The 24,715-nt window shown below is 39.1% G+C and overlaps 1 protein-coding gene and 2 long non-coding RNA genes across 4 annotated transcripts in view; 1 reads left to right on the forward strand and 2 right to left on the reverse strand.

The window, feature by feature from the left end:
• NHLRC2 (NHL repeat containing 2) overlaps window positions 1-22,327 on the forward strand; it is a 59,557-nt gene extending 37,230 nt beyond the window's left edge. Inside the window, exons 6-11 of the mRNA XM_029932608.1 lie at window positions 5,177-5,276; window positions 8,393-8,624; window positions 9,416-9,538; window positions 10,449-10,658; window positions 11,654-11,873; window positions 14,921-22,327. Coding sequence (XP_029788468.1) covers window positions 5,177-5,276; window positions 8,393-8,624; window positions 9,416-9,538; window positions 10,449-10,658; window positions 11,654-11,873; window positions 14,921-15,177 — 1,142 coding nt within the window. The 3' untranslated portion in view covers window positions 15,178-22,327. The remainder of the gene's footprint in view (window positions 1-5,176; window positions 5,277-8,392; window positions 8,625-9,415; window positions 9,539-10,448; window positions 10,659-11,653; window positions 11,874-14,920) is intronic.
• LOC115285903 lies at window positions 2,823-5,974 on the reverse strand. The gene is made up of 2 exons (XR_003905743.1): window positions 5,090-5,974; window positions 2,823-3,315 (listed from the first exon to the last, which is right to left on the reverse strand). It is a non-coding gene; the product is annotated as an uncharacterized LOC115285903 (long non-coding RNA).
• Window positions 6,045-15,077, reverse strand: LOC115285904. Of its 2 annotated transcripts, none has more exons than XR_003905745.1 (4): window positions 14,893-15,077; window positions 12,780-13,147; window positions 10,960-11,698; window positions 6,045-6,081 (listed from the first exon to the last, which is right to left on the reverse strand). It is a non-coding gene; the product is annotated as an uncharacterized LOC115285904 (long non-coding RNA). The 2 variants fall into 2 exon arrangements; XR_003905744.1 differs by lacking the exon at window positions 6,045-6,081 and adding an exon at window positions 9,239-9,486.
• Window positions 22,328-24,715: the final 2,388 nt, after the last annotated feature.

Genomic DNA, 24,715 nt, shown 5'->3' on the forward strand with positions numbered 1-24,715 from the left:
GTCTGTGGTTTTGTGTCCTTCACTATTGGTGGAAAAATTTTCACCCATCATCTCTTCATGTATGTTTTCTACTCCTTTCTCTTCTCTCTGGGATTTCAGGTACTTATATGTGAGGCTCTGATGTTCTACCCAATAGCTCTTATGTATCATGTTTCTTTATTTCACCCTTTTTTCTTTCATGTTTCAATTCAGATCATTTATATTGATTTATCTTTAGAGTCACTGTTTCCTCAGCTCTGATGAGCCTATTGAAGGAATTTTCGTTACTGGGATTCTTTTCTGTATAGCATTTCCATTTTACTATTTCCTATAGATTCCATCCATCTGCTTACATTCTTCACCTATTTAGGTATGTTGGCCACCTTTTTCTCTAGATTCTTTAACATAGAAAATATAGTTCTTTCAAAGTTCGCGGCCTACGATTCCAGAAGTCAGGTCATCCCTGAGTCTGTTCTGTTGATTGCTTTGTCTCTTGAAAATGGAGTTTTGGTTTGGGGGCAAGGGGGTTGTTTTGTTCTGCTTTGCTTTTATGTGTGTCTTCTCATTTTTTATTATATGCCAGTCATCTTGAATAGAACTATAGAGGCTGAGGAGATCAGTAGTATTTATGCCATTATAATGGGAGGTCGAGTCAATTTAGTCACAACCTAGGCTGGCTCTTGGTTTTATTATTGCTGTGGCTACCATCAGCTTATCATAGCTTTCCAACTCCTCTAGCAGTGGGCTGCTGCCGCCTTAGCGTGGGGGCCTACATGCCGGAGGGGTTTTCTCAGTGTTAGCACCCATCTGCTTTCGATCATCCTGCACAGCTGAGCCACAGGGCTGCCTCCCTGACTTGCAGCAGCTCTGCAGGGGATAGACCGCTGCCGTTTGTTATTCTGTACCAGCTTGTACTGTGATGAAGGCGGCGTTCTGTTGTTCTGGTCACCCTCAGTCTGGGGGAGGCCCTGGATGCCTGGGCCTCCATGAAAGGAGGGGGAAGGCTCTTTCACTGTTCCTGTTCCTTCTCTCTGGGGCAGCTAAATTCTGAGTGGTTTTAAGGAGTTTTCTGCTTCTCCCCCAGCAGTGGGAAGCCCATGTCGGTGTCAGTGTGGGGTCTTTGGCCAACGATGCCTTTCCCAGAGGTGGAGAGCTGCCCTTCCTCCAGCTATAATTAGTTCTTTCCTGTGCTGTGGTGAGTGCTAGGCTCTGCTGCTTTCTCCTAGTGGTGTGAGGTTTTGCTTCATAGGAGGTTTAGACATTGTGTAGAAAAACCTATTTACACTAATGGATAATTTCAGAGATGCTATTTAGAAGGCTCTAATCATTGGGTTCTATTTTTGATCATAATTGCTTAAAATAACATTGAATTTTTAAAAGCTAGATGGCAGGTAATTTTCTTTTCATTTTCATATTTCATTTGCTGATTTTATTCCTGTCTTCTATAATTATTTCATTAATTCTTAGTAATGAGAGGTTTTGCCTTTTAAAATACTTCAAAACATTTTCAACTTTTGGCATTGTCTTTTTTCTTTTTACTTTTTTGTATTTTTAGTGACTGTTGGAGGTCAGTAATACTAAGTGCACTCTTAATTTAAAATTGAAATGTTCATGATTGCCACATTCTTGTTAGAAGGAACAAAACTAACACCTATACTTGGTGCTACAACTATGTGCTTTAGATTTCAAAATCGGGGGGAATAGTGTAAATTATTAATGATTCTTATTGGTTTGATAGACTTTATAAATGCCAGACTACCTTTTTCTGCCTTCCCTTCCCTTTCATTCTTTCTGATTTTTTTTTCTGCAAGAACAAACTCTTCAGCCCTCAGTGAAATGATCAGGCCAGGGTAAAAACTTCCTAAGAGGCAGTGTAGCATGGACTGAAGGCAGACTGCTTGGGTTCTAATTAGTTTATATCTTAGTAGTTATGTGACTTTGGACAAGTTCCCTGGCCTCTTTATGCCTCAATTTCCTCATCTAAAGATTCTGATAGTGTTATAGCTCAAAAGTTTATTGCAGGAATTATTAGGACATTAATTGTTAATTATTAGGATGCATTTTTAATAGTGCGTGACACATAGAAAGTGGAACCTAACAAATACTGTTGGAGTATTTGTTATAAGATGGAGTTTCATCCTAAAAGTCACAAAGAGCTGCTGGTAAGCTGAAACAAATCAAAATGGAAAGGCACGGGATTGGAAAAAATACTGGTAAAGGATTATTCAGCCATAGGCTATCCCACAGGCTACAGGAAGGGAAGGACAGAAAGAGTGAACCTAGGCAGACATCCTAGGGTAGAGAGGCATGCTTACATTTGATCAGATCTCTCTCCCGATCACACAGAAAATGTTCTTGGGTCCTTGAAGCCAGGAGTAAGTTCATGGGCAGAGGCAGAAGGGGGAGGGAGAGAGTTAGCCTCAAGAGCCCAGGCTCATTAGGTAGTTCTTTGTTCTGATCGGAACACTAATAATCCAGAGTAAGACTCACTAATAGATTATTATTCCAGGTTTAGCTGTGTGAATTTTTAACAATTTAACCCTTTTCTATTTCAGTTTCTTTATAAAATGGAGACGATAAAACTAAGACTTCCTAAGGTTGTTAAAGGAAATACCCCATGAAACGTGCTTATTTAGCTCAGTGCCTTAGTCATGGGAGGGGTTCTGGATGGTCATCATTTTTACCACCTCCCCCTCCCAGCTGTCATCATCATCATCATCCTCACTTGTTATGGATAATCCCAAGACCCCGAAATCCTGACCTGACACAGCTGTTGCTTCTATACTTTTTCTTGTTTCTTCGGCTTCTAAAGGAAATAAGTACACAGAGAGCAAAACCAGACAAATTGTTCACACTTTTAATACTGTGAGGTTTGGCCTTCCTACAGTAGGCTCTGGATGAACTAGGCCGGTCAATTTGAAGAACTCACTGGGTCTTTGAATCAGCTATGTCCCAACACCGCTCTCGTGTGGCCAGGTAGAGCTTTAAGAGCATGTCATTTTCTAATGATTACAGTTTTCTTTCTAATCCTTGTGCTTTGTGCTTCGTTTTCTTATTGCACAAACTAGGACCTTCATATGAAGCTAAATAAAAGTGTTGATAGCAGATATATCTCTGTCTCATCTCTGTCCTCTGGGGGAATGTCTTAGTCACCTCGGGCTGCCATAACAAAATCCCACAGATGGGGTGGCTTAAACAACAGGAATTTATTTTCTCACAGTTTGGGAGGCTAGAAGTCCAAGGTCAAGGTGCCAGCATGATTGGTTTCTGGTGAGAGCTCTCTTCTGGCTTGTAGATGGTCGCCTTTGCACTGTGTCCTCACATGGCAGGAGTAAACTAAAATAATTATGAAAAGTTTTTGATCTACTTTTAAGGTGATTAAGCAGAGACAGAGTCCCCAGAATAAATGGATGCCCTTGTCTCTTTTAATATAATTTAGGTTCATAAAAATATTTGACTCTGAAAAATTAAATTAAAATACTTTCCTTTAGATTTTTTAGGATAGCAATTAAGAACATAGAAAAAGAGGCAACGTGTGATCTAGATTTTTCTGTTGGACCTCCTGGTGTCAGATTCTGGTTCATTTATCAGCACTGTGATCCTGGCAAGTTATCTAACCTCCCTAAGCCTCAGTTTCTTCATCTATAAAAAGGGCCTAATAACACTGCCTGTCTCTTGGGGCGTTTCAGAAATTGTAAGTGATAATCTCTGTCAAGTGCTTGGCACATAGCAATCGCAGTTTTTTGAGAACCATCATTATTATTTTTGTTAAATTGAAAGACGAAAGTAATATAAGGAAGAAAAGTACCTTCTAGACACAAACTACTTGAAGTTAAAGAAGATAAAAAAAAAAGCCTTACCAAGATATTTCTTTTAGCATAAGATATAACTGATGAAATTGTTTTAGTTAAAAATTCTCAATTTTATGTAAAAATCACCTCAGAATAGTTTAAATAAATATATATGTGTATGTATGAATATGTGTGTATATATACTTTTATGTGTATATAAACTGTATACACACATATTTTTACATATGTATGTAAACTGTACACACACACACACACACACACACACATTTTTTAGAGTAGGCTCCACACCCAACAACGTGGGGCTCGAACTCAACTGGGATCAGGAGGTGCATGCTCTACCGGCTGAGCACCCCTAAGTTAAATATGTTAGCAGTAGAATTTGAGAAATAGAGCCTTGTCATGTTGTAGTAAGTTATAACATCATCCAAGTGAGTGGAAAATTACTCCTGAGTTTTAGTAAGCAAAGCTGTATTCTAATATGTTATACTCTGCTTTTTTGTATGTGAACTGTGTTTTTTTGAAAAAGTCTCATAGCCAATTGAACAATGGATTTTTAAATAGCAACTGTGTTGTGTTTTTAAGTCTAGCTAACCTGGTAGTAGAAGTATTTTTAAGTAGGCTATATGGCCAACTGGGGCTCGAACTCATGACCGAGACTAGTAAGAGTCACATGCTCCACTGACTGAGCCAGCCAGGTGCCCCAAAGGAAATACCTATTTCTTTACACTATTAAAAGATAGGATTTAAGGGGCACCTGACTGGCTCAGTCGGTTAAGCGTGCGACTTCAACTCAGGTCATGATTTCATGGTTTGTGGGTTTGAGCCCCTCATCAGACTCTGTCCTCACAGCTCAGAATCTCAGAGCCTGGAGCCTGCTTCAGATTCTGTGTCTCCCTCTCTCTCTGCCCCTCCCTTACTCATGCTCTGTCTCAAAAATAAATAAACATTAAAAATTTTAAAAAAATAAAAAATAGGGTTTTTTCATGAGAAATTGTTCAAAAACACTGTTATTAAAGCATATAATTTTAGTGGCTAATGTTAGGTATTTGGCAGAGTTTCTTTGGAGAGTATATGTCAACTTATTTTATCAGAGAAAATAAGAAATCAAATATTTAAAAACATTGTGCCCAGAGATGCAAAGGGACAGACTGCTATTAAGAATACTTTGGATTTCTGTGAATTGACAGGTAAATTTATAACTATTAAGAAACAAACCTTTCACAAGGAACATGGAAAATTTTCAAGAACAACCTAAAACGCTGCAAATATTTTTTTCTTCAGATGATTTATAAACATACCAATGTCATCTTTTAAATTCCCAAAGCACGTGGAGTGTTTGTATTAAAGAGATGCGTACATGGCAGTTACTGTTTGTTTCCACACAGGTTCAGAGGTCCAGGGAGCCGACGTTCTCTGGATAGCCATGGCCGGGACCCATCAGATATGGGCACTGCTCCTGGACAGCGGCAGCCTCCCAAAGAAAACGTAAGTGACAGTTCCCCTGTCACGTGACCTGCACGAGTTCGCAGAGTCCCCTCTCCCCGAGTCTCCATCCTCACGGCGCCTCGGTGCTCGGTGCTCGTCCGCGTGCGCTGGGCTGGCGCCCTAACTACATCCCAGGGTGTCAGGAGTGTAGGACAGGGGTGTTTCGGGCTCACTCAGTTCACTGGGGAGATTCCTCTGCCACCAGGCCGATGACGACGTGGCCGCTGTCTGGAGCTTTGCCAGTCATCCTGGCAGAGAGAAGGCTGGCGGGTCGCTCAGTGGCTCTTAGAGCTTCTACTTGGGAGTGACATACGTGACCTCTATTTCATGAGCCTGAGGCTTGTGACCGCCGTTGCGAAGCCCGGGAACCTGGAGCATCCAGAGGGAGAACTGGTGCTGTGGACACTCGCCTCTTACCGTGCACTGCGGGTTCCCCGCTCGCCAACGCCCACGTCAGCCTGGAACCGCGTGACAGCTGCGAGCGCTCGGGTTTGGGAGTCAGGCCTCAGGTTGAGTCCCAGCTCTGCCACTTGTGTCTCTGAGCTCAGGAGAGTCCATTTAACCTCTGTGTTTCCGTTTCCTTGTGTGTATCTACTTCCGTGGCTTGTTTTGAAAGTTAATAATACACATGAAGAGGGGCGCCTGGGTGGCTCAGTCGGTTAAGCCTCCGACTTCAGCTCAGGTCAGATCTCACGTTCATGGGTTCAAGCCCTGCGTCAGGCTCTGTGCTGACAGCTAGCCTGAAGCCTGCTTCCGGTTCTGTGTCTCCTTCTCTCTCTGCCCCTCCCCCTCTCATGCTGTCTCTCTATTAAAAATAAATAAAATATTAAAAAAATAATAATACACATGAAGAGCTCAGCCTAGTGCCTGGTTTATATATAGTAAATGTAGGAGTTTTGCTGGCAGTGTTGGGGATAGAAAGATGACAAAATAGTGTGTCTGCACACTTTTTTATATCTTTTCTGCCTAACGCTCCAGGTAGAACCACGCATACTCTCCACTGTGACCTCGCTGCACCCCAGTGTAGTTACATTACCGTGCTGATAAGGTCCTTTCCCTCCCTGTTCCCGGTTGTACTTGTTTACATAACTGTTTCCTCCTACTAGACTGTCCCTTCAGGGACCCTTTCTCCTTCATTTCTGTGTCCCCTGTACACAGCCCAGTATGTGGTATATAATAGAGTTTGGTAAGGGTTTACAGAATAAATGAATGAATGGAAGGCCTACACCATAAAGACTATTTAATCACCGTAGAAAGTAAGTGCTAATCATCTTAGATACCTTTATCAGTAGGAAGGAGCAGTCATATAGATGATCGAACATACCAGATGCTCCAAATTTTGTGTGTGTGTGTGTGTATGTGTTGCTGCGTGTGCTATTTAGCGACATTTTCTCATTCATCTTACATACTTATAAAACATGCTGTATGTTAGGCACCGTGCTAACCAGTAGGGATGAAATATGTTCACTGTATTAAGAATAAAAATTTTTAAATGTTGCTCTTTGGTGGGCTTACAGAGGGAGAAGCAGATCAGCAAAGTGAAAGTAGTTGGGAAATGCCAGTGCTGTGTGTAAAAGGGATTGCAGCAACAGTCCTTTAAATAAGAGGAGCACCTGTCAGCAGTAAGATATGAGGTATCGAGGAAGGCTTCCCAGAAGAAGGTGCCAAGCTAAAACCTGAGCGGAGTAGGAGTTAGGGAGAGTGGAGGTGTTCCAGGCGAGATCTGTGATTTTGAAAGAACATTGGCAGCATTTGGAGTGGGACAAAACGAGGGACAGAGAGAGAGCAGTGAGGGGGCTGTGGTGATCTCCGGGCATGAGACGATGGCAGCCTGAATGGTGAGGTGACCGGAAACATTAATGGGAGGCCTCGCTATAAACAGTAGAAAGGAGGACCAGGATGGCCAGAACATGCTGTTCCAAGCGATGGCTGGTTTTGACCTAGACGGTCAAGAGTGGACTAAGTTTCCAAAAAAGTAGAGTTGACATTCTTCGTTCATAATAGGAAAATGTCCAATCAGATCACATGGACCTGTATCATAATTTTATGGATGTTTTATCTTTATTAGTGATCTTCCAGTGGGCAAGACTCCTAACATTTTAGAAGTTACTTTTTCTCCCCACTCTTTAATTAAGGAGACTCCAATAGAAATAGTAATTACCTTTTAATTTATTTGTTAGGCACAGTAGTTAAAAGTTTCTTGAAATAAGTGGCAGTATTTTATATATTCTGTAACTCTTTGCCTCTATCCCCTGTTCTCTAACTCAGCATTGGGAATGTATCAACTAATAAGTGATGGGTGGTCATTTTGGACTTCTGCCTGCTGTGCTGTATCTGGAGGTGATGTGCATGTAGTCTTGCTATTTTGCATCCTGAGCCAGCTTCTTCCCTCCCTTCAACACACCGCCGTGCCTTCCTTTCGCTTCCTCAGGCATAAACTTAGAAGCCAAAGTGTAAAACTTTCTACGTGTTACAGAAAGAATCCTTGAAGAATGCCTTAAATAGAAATTTCCTATTGTATGTTAAGAAATTGATTTTATATTTGATTAAAGTGAAGGTGGAATCTAGCTATCCCTCTCTGGCTGTTTGTAGGGGGAAAACCCAAAACTCTCCAGTCAGTGATATGATCCTTACTTTTATAAGGGATTTCCTATCTAGCTATTCAGAAGTTTCAGTTTTGTGTGTGTCTTAACAAAGTAAAGGTCCTTACACGGTGAATAAGTTAATGATTTAGAAAAACTATAGTGAAAGGGGCGCCCGGGTGGCTCAGTTGGTTGAGTATCTGACTCTTGGTTTCGGCTCAGGTCATGATCTCATGGTTTGTGAGTTCGAACCCACATCAGGCTTTGCACTGACAGTGCAGAGCCTGTTTGATTCTGTGGTCTCCCTCTCTCTGCCCCTCACCCTCTTGTGTGCTCGCTCTCTCATGCGTGCTCTGTCTCTCTCTCCAAAAGAAAAACTATAGTGAAAGTAAAGCGGACTCGTTAAGCCAAGATCACTAGTTGTTTTTTAACAATGCTTATCGCCACTGATTTCATCATCTACATTCATTTGCTAACTAAATTGGATACAACATAGCCATGTTGATTGCACCTATGAACTTGTCTCTTTTTTAGTGAGCTAAAAAAAGGAACCTGCCTTCGGTTTGCTGGAAGTGGAAACGAAGAGAACCGAAATAATGCATATCCTCACAAGGCAGCCTTTGCCCAACCTTCCGGCCTTTCCCTGGCCTCTGAAGAGCCGTGGCGCTGCCTGTTTGTAGCAGACAGTGAGAGCAGTACCGTGAGAGCCGTGGCGCTGACAGACGGAGCGGTGAAGCACCTCGTAGGAGGAGAACGCGACCCCATGGTAATGCCTGGAAGGCCCTGTCGGCACACTGTGCCCAGACCCTTACCAGGCTTGTGGGTTTTGAATTGTGAAGAGTTAGTAAATTTCAGGAGAGAAAGGCCTTGGCCTGTCCATAAGTTAGAGTGGAAGTCAGGCCAAAGGAAATGTGAATATAAAGGAATACAAGTAAAACCATCTAAGAAAAGTCAGTGGACTCTGCTTGATTACACATATGTCAAGGCTTCAGGGAGAAAGGAAGGATAAAATATTACTGAAAAAAGAGGAAAATGTAAATTAGATATTTGGCAGTAGGGTGGAAGGAGCACCAGATTAGTAGACTTGACCTGTTCCCGAGCAGAGGTGTGATAACTGTGAATAAAATTACCAAGCACCACAAATTAACACAGGTTCAAAATTCTGTCATTGTTCTCCTTGTCTAAATCAAACACCCAGGCCTATTAATGTGAAGTCAGACCCATTTCCCAGGCACCTGGGTGGCTCAGTTGGTTAAGCATCCAGCTTCAACTCAGGTCATGATCTCATGGTTTGTGGGTTTAAGCCCGAGAGTTGGGCTCTGTGCTGACAGGTCAGAGCCTGGAGCCTGCTTCAGATTCTGTGTCTCCTTCTCTCTCTGACCCTCCCCTGTTCATGCTCTGTCTCTCTCTCTCTCAAAAATAAGTAAACATTAATAAAAAATCAGACCCATTTCATCTTTAGCTTAACTAGCATATAGTCATCTTTTTACTTTATACCGTATACTATAGCACTGTAAAAATTTTAATATATCCTGTCTCTTTCTTTAAAAAAAAAAGAATTTATTTGCTTTTGGTGATGTTGATGGAGTAGGAATCAATGCCAAGCTTCAGCACCCACTCGGAGTAACCTGGGACAAGAAAAGGAATTTACTTTATGTGGCAGATTCTTATAATCACAAGGTGAGTCCTTCCAGAATTACAGAACACCCTGCTTTGCATCTGTGGCATTTAAAATGCTGAAAGCTTTGTGAGCCTCCTCCAACTGCCACTTTAAAATAGAGAGGAGGAACAGTCTTTGACAACTATGGATAAGCCTTTGCTGTTCTTTTCTCGGTCCTTTCTCTGCAGAGAGCATCTGACGGCACTCTGAGCTGGGGAAGGGACTAAACAAATTCCCAGTGACTACTGCAGAAAATTGTGAATTGCAGTCCATCAAAGCTGCTTAGTAACACAGGAAAGAGGGAAGGTGACAGGGAAATTAATATGTCAACTAACAAAGGCACGTTTTCGTGCTGTTGCATAGTTGCAGGGCCTGTTAGCAAATAATTCCATTTTCAGCAACATTTCCATTTTTGTCTCTATTGCAGATTATTCAACTGTTTCCATTTTTATTGCATTTTTCTTTTCTGTAAAAACTAGTGGAAAATAAATGTTAATACCTTGTGATGATACCATAAATTAACATAATTGAGACAATTGGGAATCATTAGGTCTAACATAAGCAGCCAATTCTCAGCCAGGGTTAGATGCTCGTGAGAAAGAAGAAAGTTCAGCTGTGTCTCACTGTGAGGAAAAGAATTTAATTTTTTTTTAATTCCAGAAATAATTTCATCAAAGATTACAGCTAGAAGATAAGATGTAACTGGGAGTCTTACGTAGTTTTTAGCTCTCAGAATGGAGTGTCTCCCCTGAGACTATAATTTGAATGTTTGGCTTTTCAAGAAAATTTGGAAATGCCTATTCTTTTTCTGACATTTAGCAAGAATGCTAATGGCAATCAAATCCTCTGGTTTGCTCGATATTACACTTTTCTATACTGCAAACAGGAGATTGGCCTTCAGATATATGCTCCTTTGTTCTTTCTTTTTAGATTAAAGTTGTGGATCCCAAAACAAAAACCTGTACAACGTTAGCAGGAACTGGGGAGGCGAGTAACGTTCTCACTTCCGGCTTTCCCGAGTCAACTTTCAATGAGCCAGGAGGCTTGTGTGTTGGAGAGAACGGCCAGTTATTGTATGTAGCAGACACCAATAATCATCAAATTAAAGTGATGGATTTAGAAACCAGAACGGTTTCTGTGGTAAGCGGTCAGGAAGTAGAAGAGTGTCATTTTAGAATCATAGTGATGTCCTCACAGCACAGACAGAGTCACTGGTTAAACCATCTCCAGTGTTGGAGGTAAAACAGGTAGATAGAGTAGTGAATGAATGCCTAGTTCAAGAACGCTCTCTTATTAAAACAAAACTTCCATTTGCTCCCAGAGTATTAAAGATACTAGAAGTTGGAGAGAGATTGAACTTTCAGAAAAGGAAAAAGAGGGCTCAGATCTGTGCTTAAATGTCTAAAAACAAAATGTATAGAGATACATCACACACACATACCATGTAGCGTGGGTTGTCAAGGTGTTTTGGGTTTTCTTTTAATGCTTCTTAAATCAACATGTAGTCTGTCTTTCCGATGGTGAACCGTCAGCAAATAACCTCCCACAGGAAACTTGAGCAGCCACATTTCTCAGCACATTGAAAATAAGATGGAAGAAACTTAAATGAATTCTAATCAAATTTTTTAAAGATAAAGCTCTAGTCCCCCAAATTTTTCAAGCTACCTTCTGATATATCACATTTGCCTGAAAAAAAAATGCAATTTTTTTCTAAAATTCTAGGATTTTAGATTCCCAAGACTTAAAGTAAAAATACAAACTACCATCATAACATAAGTGTCGTTTCTCCTGATACAGATCATCTTCTAGTTGGCAGTGAAAATTGTAATTGGAATTATATCCCCTACATTTAAATTGATAACATTTTAATTTCCTACCATCTATAAACATATCAGACAATGAACTTAGTTCTGTTTCATTCATGAGTATTGGTAACTTTTTGCCAGGATGAAATGTTTCTCAGCCTAAAAAATAATCATAAGGACGTCTAAGTAAGCACATTTCTAATTCAGACTAGAATGGCATTAAGTTTCATTGACACAGAACCTCATTTTTCTACTGTGGTCCAAAACTAAGCTCTTTACAGTTACTGTAAAGTAGCTGTGCTTTAATTAACAGATTTCCTTATTTCCTAGCTTCCAGTCTTCAGATCTGGAAACGCTGTTGTAGATGGCCCATTCCTAGGGGAAAAACAGAAGACATTACCCAAACTACCTAAATCTGCTCCAAACATTAGACTTTCCCCAGTGGCTGCATCTCCAGGCCAGACCCTGCAGTTCAAGCTAAGATTAGACCTCCCATCAGGAACAAAGTTAACCGAAGGAGTATCCAGTTGTTGGTTTCTAACCGCTGAAGGTATGAGAATAATCTTGGAAATATTCCAGTATGAAATCATGTTTACCATTCTACCTTCCAGTAATACCATGATAAAAATCTCAGATTCTATTCTAGAGAATGAAATTGATTTCCCCCCTGGTGGAATATGATATTTTTTAAAACATGCTACTTTAACGGAAGTAACTTGACTTGGGCTTTTTCCAGTTCTATTCTTTGGTTGTTTTACTATTATCTTTTACTTTTCCAGATACCATCTTTTAGGAACTTTAGAGCTTTTCAATTGCTGTTCATTTTATTTGAAAAGGATCATTAAGACTTGATTTACCAGTTACTAAGCCCTGAAGCTACATTTTCTTCTTCAGAGATGCCAGAGGTAGAACTTGAGCCCAGTTACTTGCTCGCTATAAGAAAATGGGATGTGAAAACCGTATCTTCAAAGCATGCCATTCAAGTAGAAGAATAAAACATTGTTGGAGGATATGTAATTGAATACAAATGAATTACTATGATCAGCACCCGGGCAGAGCCTTTGTCCTTACTCACTAATTTGTAGTTGTGTAAGCTAAGAGCACTTCCTGCTCACATCTATTCTCAAAGTATCCCCAGTGACTGTAAATTGGGTAAAGATTTGAATGTGTATTTGAATCGCTGTGTTCCTCATTAATTTATAAGAAGGACTCAGCCTGCCGTTTGCCGTATAGCAGTGCTTTCCAGCCCCACTAATGGTGGGCAACAACTTTAAAGTAAAACATTAGTGCTCCAGAACCAAGTGCTGACTTCAGGTCTCCACTGACCTTCCTCTGCCCTGCTCTCCCACACTCTTTCACATGTTCTCAGTCTCCCATTTCCTCCCGCCTCCTCCCTCATGCCCTCTCACACACTTCTTGTGTGCCTGACCCAGACCCAGGCTCTCTGCCTCCTTACCGTCCTGCTTTCCCAGGGCAGCAGCCACGAGCTGGGCTTCTGAACCGAGAGAACAGAGATCTCAGTGGGCCTGCTGGGAGGAGCTGCTGGGCCAGAGTTGGGGAGGAGGCTGGCTCTTGGGTGACCTGGTGACCGACTGAGCTTTGGAAGACCAACCACCCTGCCCCCCACAAAGGAGAGGGCTGAGCTCTGCAGGCGAGGAGGAAGATGTTTGGAGCCAGCTTTGTGGGCAGGAGACACTCAAACCCTGGCCATTCCACGGTTGTCCGTGGATCCCGAGCAGGTCCTGACTGTGGGTTTCACTGCTGTGCCTACGGCTGTTAGTCGGAAAGCAGTGCATCGATTGGAGATCGCTGTTAACTTCATCTCTGTTGTAATTAAAGAACAGTGGATTGATTTTTAAATATGTTATTGACAGATTGACATTTTCAGGTCTACTTGGTCAAACATACAGATTAATAATGAGCCACTAGAATATAAAATACAGATAGTATTAGAGTGAAGTAGTCTGTAGAGAAAATACCTGTCTTATCACTTGTCCTAAATAGTGGCTCTGTTTTTATTGTGCGGGGGCAAATAAGCTTTCAGGCAAGAGTCCTAATAATTTAAGGTTTTTTGAAAATTATTTTATAGGGTACATTTATACATCTATGAATAAAGGAAAGCTTTTCTTCTTGGCCTATTATTTAGAGACTTAAAATACCCATTTTTAACTATGGGCTGGAGAAAGTTGTCAGCATATGTGAAGGTTTTAAGTCCCCCTCCCCACCAAAAAGAGTCAGTATAAAAGCACCATTAGCATATTATAACTTTACAATTCCCACACGTAATATATCTGAAAAATACTAAAGAAACTTTTATTTCTAGAATTGGATATTAAAATAGCACAGTTTATTCCTGTTTTGATTTAAAATATAAGAAGTTCCCCACTAAACTGCCATCTAGCAAAGCCAAACATTAAATAAAACATATTCCCCAATACAGAAATAAGCAAAGAAGGCTAAAGAATTTTAAAGAGAATTTCTAAAGATTTAAAAACTCTTCACCTATCTCTAGATTTTCACCTTCTCCTTCCTCTTCCTTTGACCCCCTATTTCTCAAATACAATTTTTCAATCCACAGAGAACTAGAAGCAATATACTAGGAAAGAGACTGAGCAGCCTAATACAGGCAGGTGCCCAGAGTCTCTTGGCTCATTTTGGAGTGAAAAGAAAGAAAGAAGCTAAAAAGTAGACCTAGAATTTCATCACCACTCAGTAGGTGGTCTGGCTTTTGTACAAATGGCCACATCATTGAGAAGTCATGAGCGGCTCTTCAGTGTTTTCCATGTAAATCGGCAGGAAAGCATGTCCTGTATTTTCCAAATCCTGGCTCTAGGTGTCTAACTCCTCTTTAAACTGAAAGTCTGTGTACACGTGTGCTTCCTTAGGACACGTGCGTCCCTTCTGAGAGGAGGCACTCATGAATAAAGATATCTTAATTCTGTTACTAGAAGCTTAAAGATTAAAGGCTTATTAGACTTGTGTTATAATTTACGTAGTTAAGTCTAAGAAGTAAAATGAGGTAGATAGAATCTCTTAGTATTTACATTGTTGAGTCATCTGAATAATATATGCAGTGTTTGTTTCTAAAAATTATTTGGTTTTTACCTTTGGATATTTTACTTAAAATGTCATTTTAAGTAAATGATCATTTATCATCAAAGGACTTGAGAGTCACCACAGAGTTGTACACACATTTGTATACCCTCATTTATTTTGTAGTTTTCATGATATTCCTGAACACTGTCTCTGGTAAAAATGACCTGTTTATGTTAATTTCTAGAACTTAATAGGTTTTATTTTTAATTTCAAGGATTAAGGCTCTACAGCCGTATTTTCATTATTTGGTCTAATTTCAGTAGAAATTTGTAAATTACAGCGTTCAAAGGAAGAATTTTAATTTGATATCAAGATCACTAGACTGGAACAGCTCATGGGTGACCATCAGATCCTATGTATGTCCCTCACACAGAGCGTAATGCCTTCCATTCAGAGGCTTTTAGTAAATATCTGTTGACTGAGTCTAGTCTTCATACGGTTTGGCTGATTTCCTACTTGATGTCTTATACAACCTTCGTAATTGACGTTTTTCTTTGGTAGGCAATGAATGGCTTCTTCAAGGACAAATACCCTCTGGAGTGATTGAGAGCATTTCCAGTCAGCCGGCCATCTCACTGCAGATCCCCGGAGACTGCCCATCACTTGAAGCCGTTCTGTCTATCCGCGTGTTTCTTTATTACTGCAGCACAGACAGCAACGCCTGTATGATGAAGGGAATTACGTTCAGCCAGCCTTTACAGATAACCAGCGCCCAGCAAGGGTGCATAGTGCCAGTGGAGCTCACTTACGTGTTTTAGCAAGCCCGCCCGCTGCCCAGGCGCTGTAGCCACTGTCCTCCGTCCTCACAGCCACTGTCCCTCACAAAAAGCAGCTTTATTTCTGCCTCTGGAAACCAAGAAGCCCACTACTCAGTTCTAGCAACCAACATTAAGATAAAGCTGTGCTCCATGTTTATCTGTTACAAACAAATTCCTTCATTCTGGCTGCGTACCGGCTAGATCACTGACCGTCGTTTGAACCACGAGTTTGTAGTCTGTGCTATTTGGCACAAAACTTAAATCCACACTATAGACTATTATCATGAAGATAATTTGCAGTGAATACTGATAACAATAATGAAACCAAATATTTTAACTTTTTCTATCTTTATTAGTAGTGAGTAGCACATTTAAATATATACATTTCACAATAACTGTAAACAGAACCTAAGATCCAGTCCACGTGTTGGTATAAGGACACCTGCCATTCAGGGCCTATGGTCTGTTTTAAGCCAAAAAAAAAAAATCTTTACATCACAGTAAAAGCTTAGAGTTATCTGGGTGGTCAGTATATTCTTTGTTCTCCTCTAAGATTCTCTCATTTGAGAGCAATTTAAAAGAATTTCTATTTTTATTATAAATTATTTACTATTTTAATATACCATTATTAATGCCTTATAACTCTATATAGAAAGGGATGTCTAAAGATGTACAGACTCAATTCCTTAACAATTTTCTGAATGAATGCAGTCTTACCAGATAATGAGTCCCCAGAAATACAACTTTCAAGGAGAAATGGACTTTGGGACATATTACTATCCGTGATACTATTGATGATAAAGAATAAATTGTGACGGGTGAATCTGAGTAAATGGGTGTAAACGTTGTCTCAGAGGTTTAAATTTCACTTGTAAGCATGAAACTATGTACATTCGTTGGATTTGGGGTTTTTTGGTTCCCATATTCAGAACTTAAATTATGATCATTTATTGTGACGTTTTTAAAAATCACTTTTAAGCCTTCAAGGAAAGTTTTAGTGTGAAGCACTTTCATCCTATTAATATGTATATATATTTATTACTCTTTAAAATATTAGGGCTGAAAGATACAGTGATATAGTGACACGGGTGGTTTTTAACCCCCAAAAGAAATTGTCATTAGAAGATAAAGTTTTTTTCTTATCATAATTTCCCTTTGTAACTATTTAAAAGCCTATTCTTGTTTTTACTATAACTGATTCAATATGTTTGTGATTTAATCAGCTTACAGGATTTTGAAAATGTCAGGTATAAACACTATATTTCCCCAATATTTATAGGCAAGATGACATACTATGCTTTTCCCTCCTTCAGAAACAAATGGGAAGTATAATCTTTGGAGTACCATAATCTGCCCATTTTTCTTTTTGAAATACAGTTTTGAACATATTAGCTTCATTTACTGAGGTTCTCTACATCTCTGAAGTAAGGAAATGCATAGTCATGATTTGGATTTGATTTGTAGTCTTGCTAAAGCTATTTTTAAAGAGAAGCATAAATGTAAAGTTGAAAGGAAACTTGTTTAAAATTATTATATAATTACTTCATAAACCTTTTTTTTCCATAAAAAGCATTCTGTATTAAAGAGATAACATTAATATTCTCTTTTATGGAAAATCGGCTGAAGTCCTGTTTTAATCTCATTTGAAATATTATACTTCTCATTTCCATTTGGACATGATGAGAATATTTTGACTTCATCTTTTCCTATTTAAAGACATAAATGATTTCACTCCCTGGGAAAGAAGTATATATGTTTTTAATCTAATTCAGAAATACCTGATAATTAATTTTTCAATATAATAAACACATATGTATTCTATATCTCTTAGAATCTATTAATATTCCTTTTGTCTCGACAGTTTACAGTTAGGATTAAGCTTATACTTTTCTTTCAAAGTACAGTTTTATTGAACATTATTAGTCACCAGTATGCACTATTTTTTTACATTAAAAATATTTATGTGGATTTAGTATGATTTTTTATGAATCCTACTAAAGCAGTATAAATAGGTTCCTAGAATTTATGACTAACATAAACCTCTTACATAAGAGGAAGCACTAGAAAGTTTATTTTTAAAAACTTCTTGATCCTTTTCTGCCTCCTGTTTTCTATAAGGACTTGCATTTTTTTTTTAACTTTTGCTTTTCTTGTATAAATTATGTCCAGTGATAGTTGAAAAAGTATATGTCACCCTAATCAAAGCGCCAGTAATGTGGCATCACACACACTTTGACACCATACCTGGGATCTTTGCCCTAAATCGTCATGCTGGTTTTGTCGCTTTTTTCCATCACTCTCTGGGATATTATTTCACAAGTGGTAGAACTTCTTTTATTTTTTTTTCCTGAATTTATACTCAAGGGTAATCGGAGCCCTGAAAAGAACTCTGCTTATCTTAAATATGCTGCCTCAAGCAAATATTTAACCTGTTCACAAGGAAAAACTTTATAGTTGAATCACCCGTAAGTGTAATTCTGGCAAAGTTCAATGACTACAAAACAATGTTCTCCTTAACTGTTCTAATTAATACCATAGTTATAGTACTATCAAGTCTGTAGAAAGCTATAAATCTTAACACATCCAAAAATATTTCCTATGTGTGGATGAGCACATACACATGTATGTGTGTGTGTATACATACACAGATACAAAGATCAAGTCAGAAACTTCGCATCTAAGTTTCTCTTATGGGCAGTAAACTTTTGGTTAGTATCACACCAAGATAAGTTACTCTCTGGTTATTTTTCCATGGTTGGAAATTTTAGGAAAATACTGAAAATAGATATCTGTAACAGTTTTCTGCCTGCACAAAATTTACTATTTATTATATCTGCCAATTAAGAAGACTTCAGTCTGGCTCTTGTATTTGGTATCGTGTTTAAGAGTCATCAAAAACTAAATTCCATAGTTGACAATTGCACAAAAATACCTGGAGAGGAACTATGTCAAAGGTGGTTTTCCTGAATGATGAAAGTATGAATATTTAAATTCTACTTGCCTGTAATTTCTTTTCAGTGAACAATGGTGTTATTTTCAGGGTAAAAAAGATTTAAAGTGAAACTGAATTTAAAGGAAAACGAATTGTAAGCACTGATGTAACTTCTAAAATCACCTTTATTGCAAGGCTTAGAACATAATTTGGAATGCTCTGATCTGTCGGTTCTGTGGTGAAGAGAGAAATGACTTCTTGTGACTTTATTGTGTGATGTGCAGAGGTTAAAGTGCCTGTGGTCTGCAGGCTCTCCGACTCCAGCCCTGTCAACTGGGGCCATTCTTATATAGGGTCGCTCTAAGGGTTCAATGAAACCGTGTTTGTAAAGCATTTAGTAATTAATGGAACTGCTACATATTAGTTCATGATAATTAATGACCATAAACATCTACCTTGACATTTACCTTGACATTTTCTTTGCAAATGCAGTTTCTGAAGGAAAATATTTCACAATTATCTATATGGTAATGTTAATAGTCTCCATAGAGTTAGGACCGAATACGAGAAATACAGTTTTATAATAAAGCTATTACTGATTATAAATGATGTTAGAGTCAGAAACCTACACTTTTATGAAAACTTTCTTAAACCCAGAGCTACAAGTAATTATCTTCCTTTGAGAGGGTCCACACATCCTCACCCTGCACCCCGTTCCTGTAATTCACTCTGATGGTGCTCTATAAACTCTTCAAAGTGCCTTCATTTGAGCTTCAAAGTAACCTATGAATCAGACAAATAGACGTTAACATCCATTTTACAGACGAGAAAATGGCTCTAGAACGTTGGTGACCAATCTCAAACTCTCAGAATAATGTTAGACACTGGAGTGGCGGCTGGCACAGGCTGTCGCTGGACCAACTCCATGGAATGACTAAAAAGGTGAATAGTGAGTGATCTTTTATGTGAATACCAGTCTCCTAAATCCTACCTCTACTCCCAGATGTAGAGTGAAGACAGACTGCAGAATTCAGTACTTGCTTCTGTGAATGCTTTCTTGAGCGTCTGTAGTATTTATGTAGAGTAAATCAAATGGCCGAATATATTGAGTGCTTAATATGTGCCTGGCACTTTTCTAAGTGCTTTTTATGTATTAACTCATTTAATCTTCACAACAGCCTTCCGAAAGAGGCACTGTTTTTCCTTATTTCCCTGGTGAGAAAACTGAAACAAAAGAGTAGAAGCCTTTCCACCAGTATGTTCAAGGCCACGTACTTAGGAAGTGGCCAGACCTGGATGAATCAGCTGAACGACTGTGTTAAATTGCCTCTCAAAAGTAATTTTTTTAAACATAAATCTTTTAAATATGTAGTAAATAATAGTCAATCTACAGAATCCAGAAAGTCTTGTGAAATTTGACGTAAGTCCACTTCACTGTATTAGCTCTTTGACCCTTCACTATATGCTCTGATCCTTCATGGCGGAGAACAGTCTGTACACTTTTATTTCCCAAAAGATTTGATGTACTGTTCTTTCTTAAATTCAGATGTTATCCAGGATTTTTCATGGCAGATGGATGTTTTAAGGAATTAAGTAGATTTTCAGTATTAGCTCCAACAATGCTGTTTTAATTGGTCTTCAAAAGGTAATTATAAGACCTTGTCATAAGAATAACTTAATTCTTAGAGCAGGACTGTCTCACAACCTAAAAGTCTTAGCCATATTTAAGAACGTTTTAATAACCAAAGCGAGTTCTAGAAGCATAGTATTTGGCCAGTCTTGTTAACACAGAAAGTTCTCTGCTTACTGGCTTCATAAATGACACTGGCATGTAAGACCCCACCCCCACTCCAGGGTCAAGTGTATGCAGTGGTGTTACTGCAAACCTGTTCGGGCATTAGGTACTGAAAGGATGAAGTAAAATGTTACCACTGTGACTCAGTGATCATCCAGGAACAAGATTATAAACATCTTTTCATTAAATAGTTTGCTAAATTAAATTATTAGAACTTGTTAATTGTAACAAAATCTCTCCTCTGAAACCCGAAAGGAAATGTAAAACTTAAAAGGTAATTACCGTGTCGTACTTTAGAAGTAGAATTCACCCTTTATCGCCAAGATTTCCTCCACTTTCTCCTGTGGCACATACATAGTTTGTTTAAATGAATTCACACCAACCATAAATCTCTATTTTGTCCTGAATAATTGTTTACCCCATTTCCTGGCAATAGGATAGCATAAAGAATGGTGTAAGAAGTTAGGGGCTTACCGATCTGTCTACATGTGTTCCGTGACCAGCCAGCCTTGGTCCTCGCGCATCAGACCTCAGGGGCCGCTGGCTGCTTCTGGCTTCCTGGCAGCGGGTCTGACCACCCAGGGCCTGGGCACAGTGGGCCAGGCGGCTTTCCCGATTGCTACCCTTCCATTTCCCAGTGTGCTGATTGGGTGTAATTATTTTCAAAGATTAGAGTTGAACAGTGAAAACTCTAGATCCTGGTTGTGGAATGTGTGCCTCGTTAGAGTTCTTTGTCTGGGGTGTCCCTCTTCAAGACATGGCACCCTCAAGTACACCAAAGGGCATTTCGTTCTGTTGAAAGCCCCAACCAAACGGAAAGAATCACAAGTATTTCCAAATATGCCTCCCTGCCTCTGCCAGCCACCATATGCTAAAAAACACTAACCACGCACAAAGGATCGCTAAACAATCCTATCCTCGGCTCTTTTTGTGACTGCCGGGGCATGGCACGAATTCCTTCCTCTTCGCGAGCAACTTCCAGACCGGCTGTTTCTCAGTACTACGGAGGTCAGCAAAATTTGTTAATTTTTGAAAACTTGAGACTATGAGTTACATGGACAAACAATTTATTGCCTTTGTTTTTAATACACTTGGTTACATTCTTATATTTGAAATAAAGTGAAATGAGACCTCATAATGCTGAGAAATAGTGGGGGGGAGCCTTCAGATTTGAATACACCCAGTTAAAATAATATTTTTATGACTCTGTGGTGTGCTATGCTCATGATAAATATCTGCCTAAATATAGAGGGCAAAACAGTAGTTGAATAAACTATGGTAATGAAGGGTAAAAATAGACCTGTTCCTTTCTCAAAACGTGGAAAGACTCTGCCATGTAACCATCTCCTGTTAGAATGTGTCATTATTCTTAATCCCACCAGAATTGCACTCATTCTGTGAGTATGAACAGGACTGGCCGCCTGCTTTGTTCATTACGTGGTTCAAAACTGACAGGTTCTTGCTTGTGTGGCGTTGAAATGTCCTGTGCATGCGTGCCTCTGACACTCGTCATCCAGATTCACCTGTCGAATATACGCTTCCACATCCTCTCCACACCTTAGGCTTCCCTCTTTAAAAACAGTGGTAGTTTCTGTAGAAGTTTCAGTGAGGGGCAATGGTTCTATAGCAGAAAGGTTTTGTTGTGGTCACTTTTTTTTCTAGAGTCCCTAATAATATCTCAGTTTCCAGAGCAGAACAGTACCCCCTGGTGATTTTAAGATTGCAGTATACATACCTTCCTAATTATATTTTACATAGGTTAATATCTTTTTTAAGTTTGAAATTCTGTTAGGGGTGCATTGAGAACTAGTTCAGAAATACCCGCATTGCGGTAATGACTTCACATGTGGTTTGTGGACATATCAAAGTTTGCTGTGTGCTTGTGGTATATCTGTGTATGAAACAGATTTCCAAATTGTAACATTTCATAAATTTGTCAGATTTTAGACTCAGACTCTCCCGTCTTGTGTGTGGATAAAGTTGTGTTATTTTTGAAAATAGAGTTGGTCTGCTGTGCTTTGTATGTGTCATTCCAAAGGTTTATTTTCTCTCCAAAGATAATGCAGTGAAAATCTCATTTAGAACTTCACATATTGATATTTCCATCCATATCCTAATTCTAAAAACGGTTGTGGTCTGCTTTAAGGGTTTCATGTAGACAGATAATATGTTTCTACACAACATTGTATTTCTACCTCTCTCTCATGACTGTTTCAGTGATGCTTCCCAGCGCATGTGTTAACCGAAGATCATTTGGATTGAGTGTGGGCACCAGCCCTCATTACCAACTCAAACGATGTGTAATACATGTAGTTACAAAAGCAAGAATGTATTTATACTCTATACTGAAACCTAATGCCTCTTTTCTAAAACTTTGCAAATTTTTTTCATGAAATCGATTAAATATTTTCTCTCTAAAGCCATGTTTCTTTTTAATTATGCTTTCTGTTTTAAGAATATCATTAGATAATTTTACTGCTTAAATACCTGGAAGTCATGGTTTATGGTTTACTTTTGGGGAAATGAGCATAATACTCAATTTAAAAAACACTGCAAGGAAATAAAATAAAATCATGACATAATTACATTAATTAAAATCATGTTTAAAAAATACGTTTAGGAAAGGTGATCCGTCAATGGTCTTGGGAACATTTGAAAAGAAAAAATCTCTACTTAACACTATACAGAATTTGAAAGGAATTAATGACAACATAAAAACTGAAACAAAATACCAGAAAAAATGAAAGAATACAGTGTCGGGGTAGGGATGGCATTTCTAAGTAGGACCTAAAACCTGAAAGCAATAATGGGAAAGATGGATATGTAGGGCTATGTAAAAAAGTTAGGCATCTGTGTAATAAATGAGAAGAGAAGTGAAAAGTTAAAATGAAAAACCAAGTATTGCGAAACAAATCAGACGTAAAACGAATCGATGTAATATGTGAGGAGCTCCTATGAACTAATAAGAGAACGTTACCCCAGTTAGGAAATAGGCAAAGAATGCAAGCACACAGCTCCTAAAAGAGCAATAAAAAGACCTCACTCCACTAAACCAAATGCAGATCTATCCATTTGGCCATTTACTGAGCACCTCTGATCCTGTACTCTAGGTCCAGTGATGAGCAAATGAGACAAGGTCCTTGTTCTAGATCTTGCCTTGTAGTTGAAAAGAAAGATAAGAATGAATAAATAAGCCAAAAGAGTAATTTCTAAAACAAGGTAAATAAGAGAGTAAAGGCCTCACACTGAACTTGAACATAGCCAATCACACATCCACCTGCAAAAAGTGCAGAAGCCATGGAGGCCACTTTCCCCCCAAAGAGTTCTACCAATTTACACTCATGGCAGAGGTTGTGAGAGCCAATGATTCTGCATTCCCTCCCACACTGAATTGACAGACTTGAATTTTGTCCTCACAATGTCAGAGGATAGGTCATCGTGATGTTGGTTTCTATCACCGGGACCATCGGTGAAGAACATTTTCTTAATTGGCCATATATATTTCCTCTTCCATAGGAAAAAAAATGCCTCTTGTGTCTCTTGCCCATTTTTCTGTTTTCTGTGTGCTTACTGTCATGTAAATATTCTTCCTTCAGTCTTAATAGTGTGTGACTGCAAATACTTTCCCAAGTAACTTACCTTTTCATTTTCATTAAGATGCCTTTTGCTGAAGAAAGAAAAAAGCTTATAAATTTGACTTAGTTGAGATTTCTTTGTCTCGTTTAAAAAAATATTTTCCTATTCTAAGCAATAAATGATAATACGCTTTCTACTAAGATGTGTAAAGTGTTTAGGTTTTGAGTTTTGTGTGTCTTCTTAAAGTTTATTTATTTGGGGGGTGGGGTGCAGAGAAACGGAAAGAGAATCCCAACCAAGCTCCCTTTGTCACCACAGTCCAACACGGGGCTCGAACACACAAACCATGGGATCATGACCTGAGCCAAAATCAAGAGATGCTCAACTGACTGAGCCACGCAAGTGCCTTGAGTTTTGTGCATTTTTTTAAGTCCTTAATTCCTCTGGAGTTTGTGTGTGTGTGTGTGTGTGTGTGTGTGTGTGTGTGTGTGTGTGTATGGAATAGGAATCCAGTGTGTTGATTCATATATGAATAAATACGTTTCCTATTTTTATGCAAAACATTCTACTGACCTCACATGCTTCCTATACCATATGCCAAAGCTCCATACATGCATAAATTGGTTTCTGGGTGTTCGGACCCCTGGGTATTTGCACAAGAGTGCTGCAGGCCAGGCAGGATGCATGTGCTAGAGTGCTCATTGCACCCGTGTTCAGCAAAACTTAGAAACAACCATCCTCAGAAGAGTCCATCAAAGTCAGCTAAGCAGTGGGGGAGAGAGTCCCAAAAGATTCCACTCAACATGATGACTTTTCTATAAAATTTTAAACTAAATATACTTTAGGTATATACGTATAGAGAGGATAAAATTATTTTAAAAAGAAAAACTCGGAAATAATAACTACCAGATTAAGAGTGGTGGTTAACCTTGGACACAAGGAAGCAGAGAGAGGAGATGAAGGTGTCCATCGCACATGAGCCCGGCTTGCAGGCTGGGCAGTGGCTTCAGGAGTTTTTACTGAGAGTGTGAAGAACCAAGGATTACAGTAAATATAATTTTATGTCCCTGCATTTCATTAAAAACAAAGGGCGATGAGGCTGGCACAAACTTGCTGCCCTGGACGGGGGCCAGAGGATGGGGGTGAAGTCAGAGGGTAGGCAGCAGACACATTTTGATCAACGTGAGTTCTAATTATTCAGAGTTCGAATAGAAGCCATTATGGACTTTTAGGTA

The sequence above is a fragment of the Suricata suricatta genome, chromosome 2, assembly GCF_006229205.1.
Source record: "Suricata suricatta isolate VVHF042 chromosome 2, meerkat_22Aug2017_6uvM2_HiC, whole genome shotgun sequence".
NCBI classification, from domain to species: domain Eukaryota; kingdom Metazoa; phylum Chordata; class Mammalia; order Carnivora; family Herpestidae; genus Suricata; species Suricata suricatta.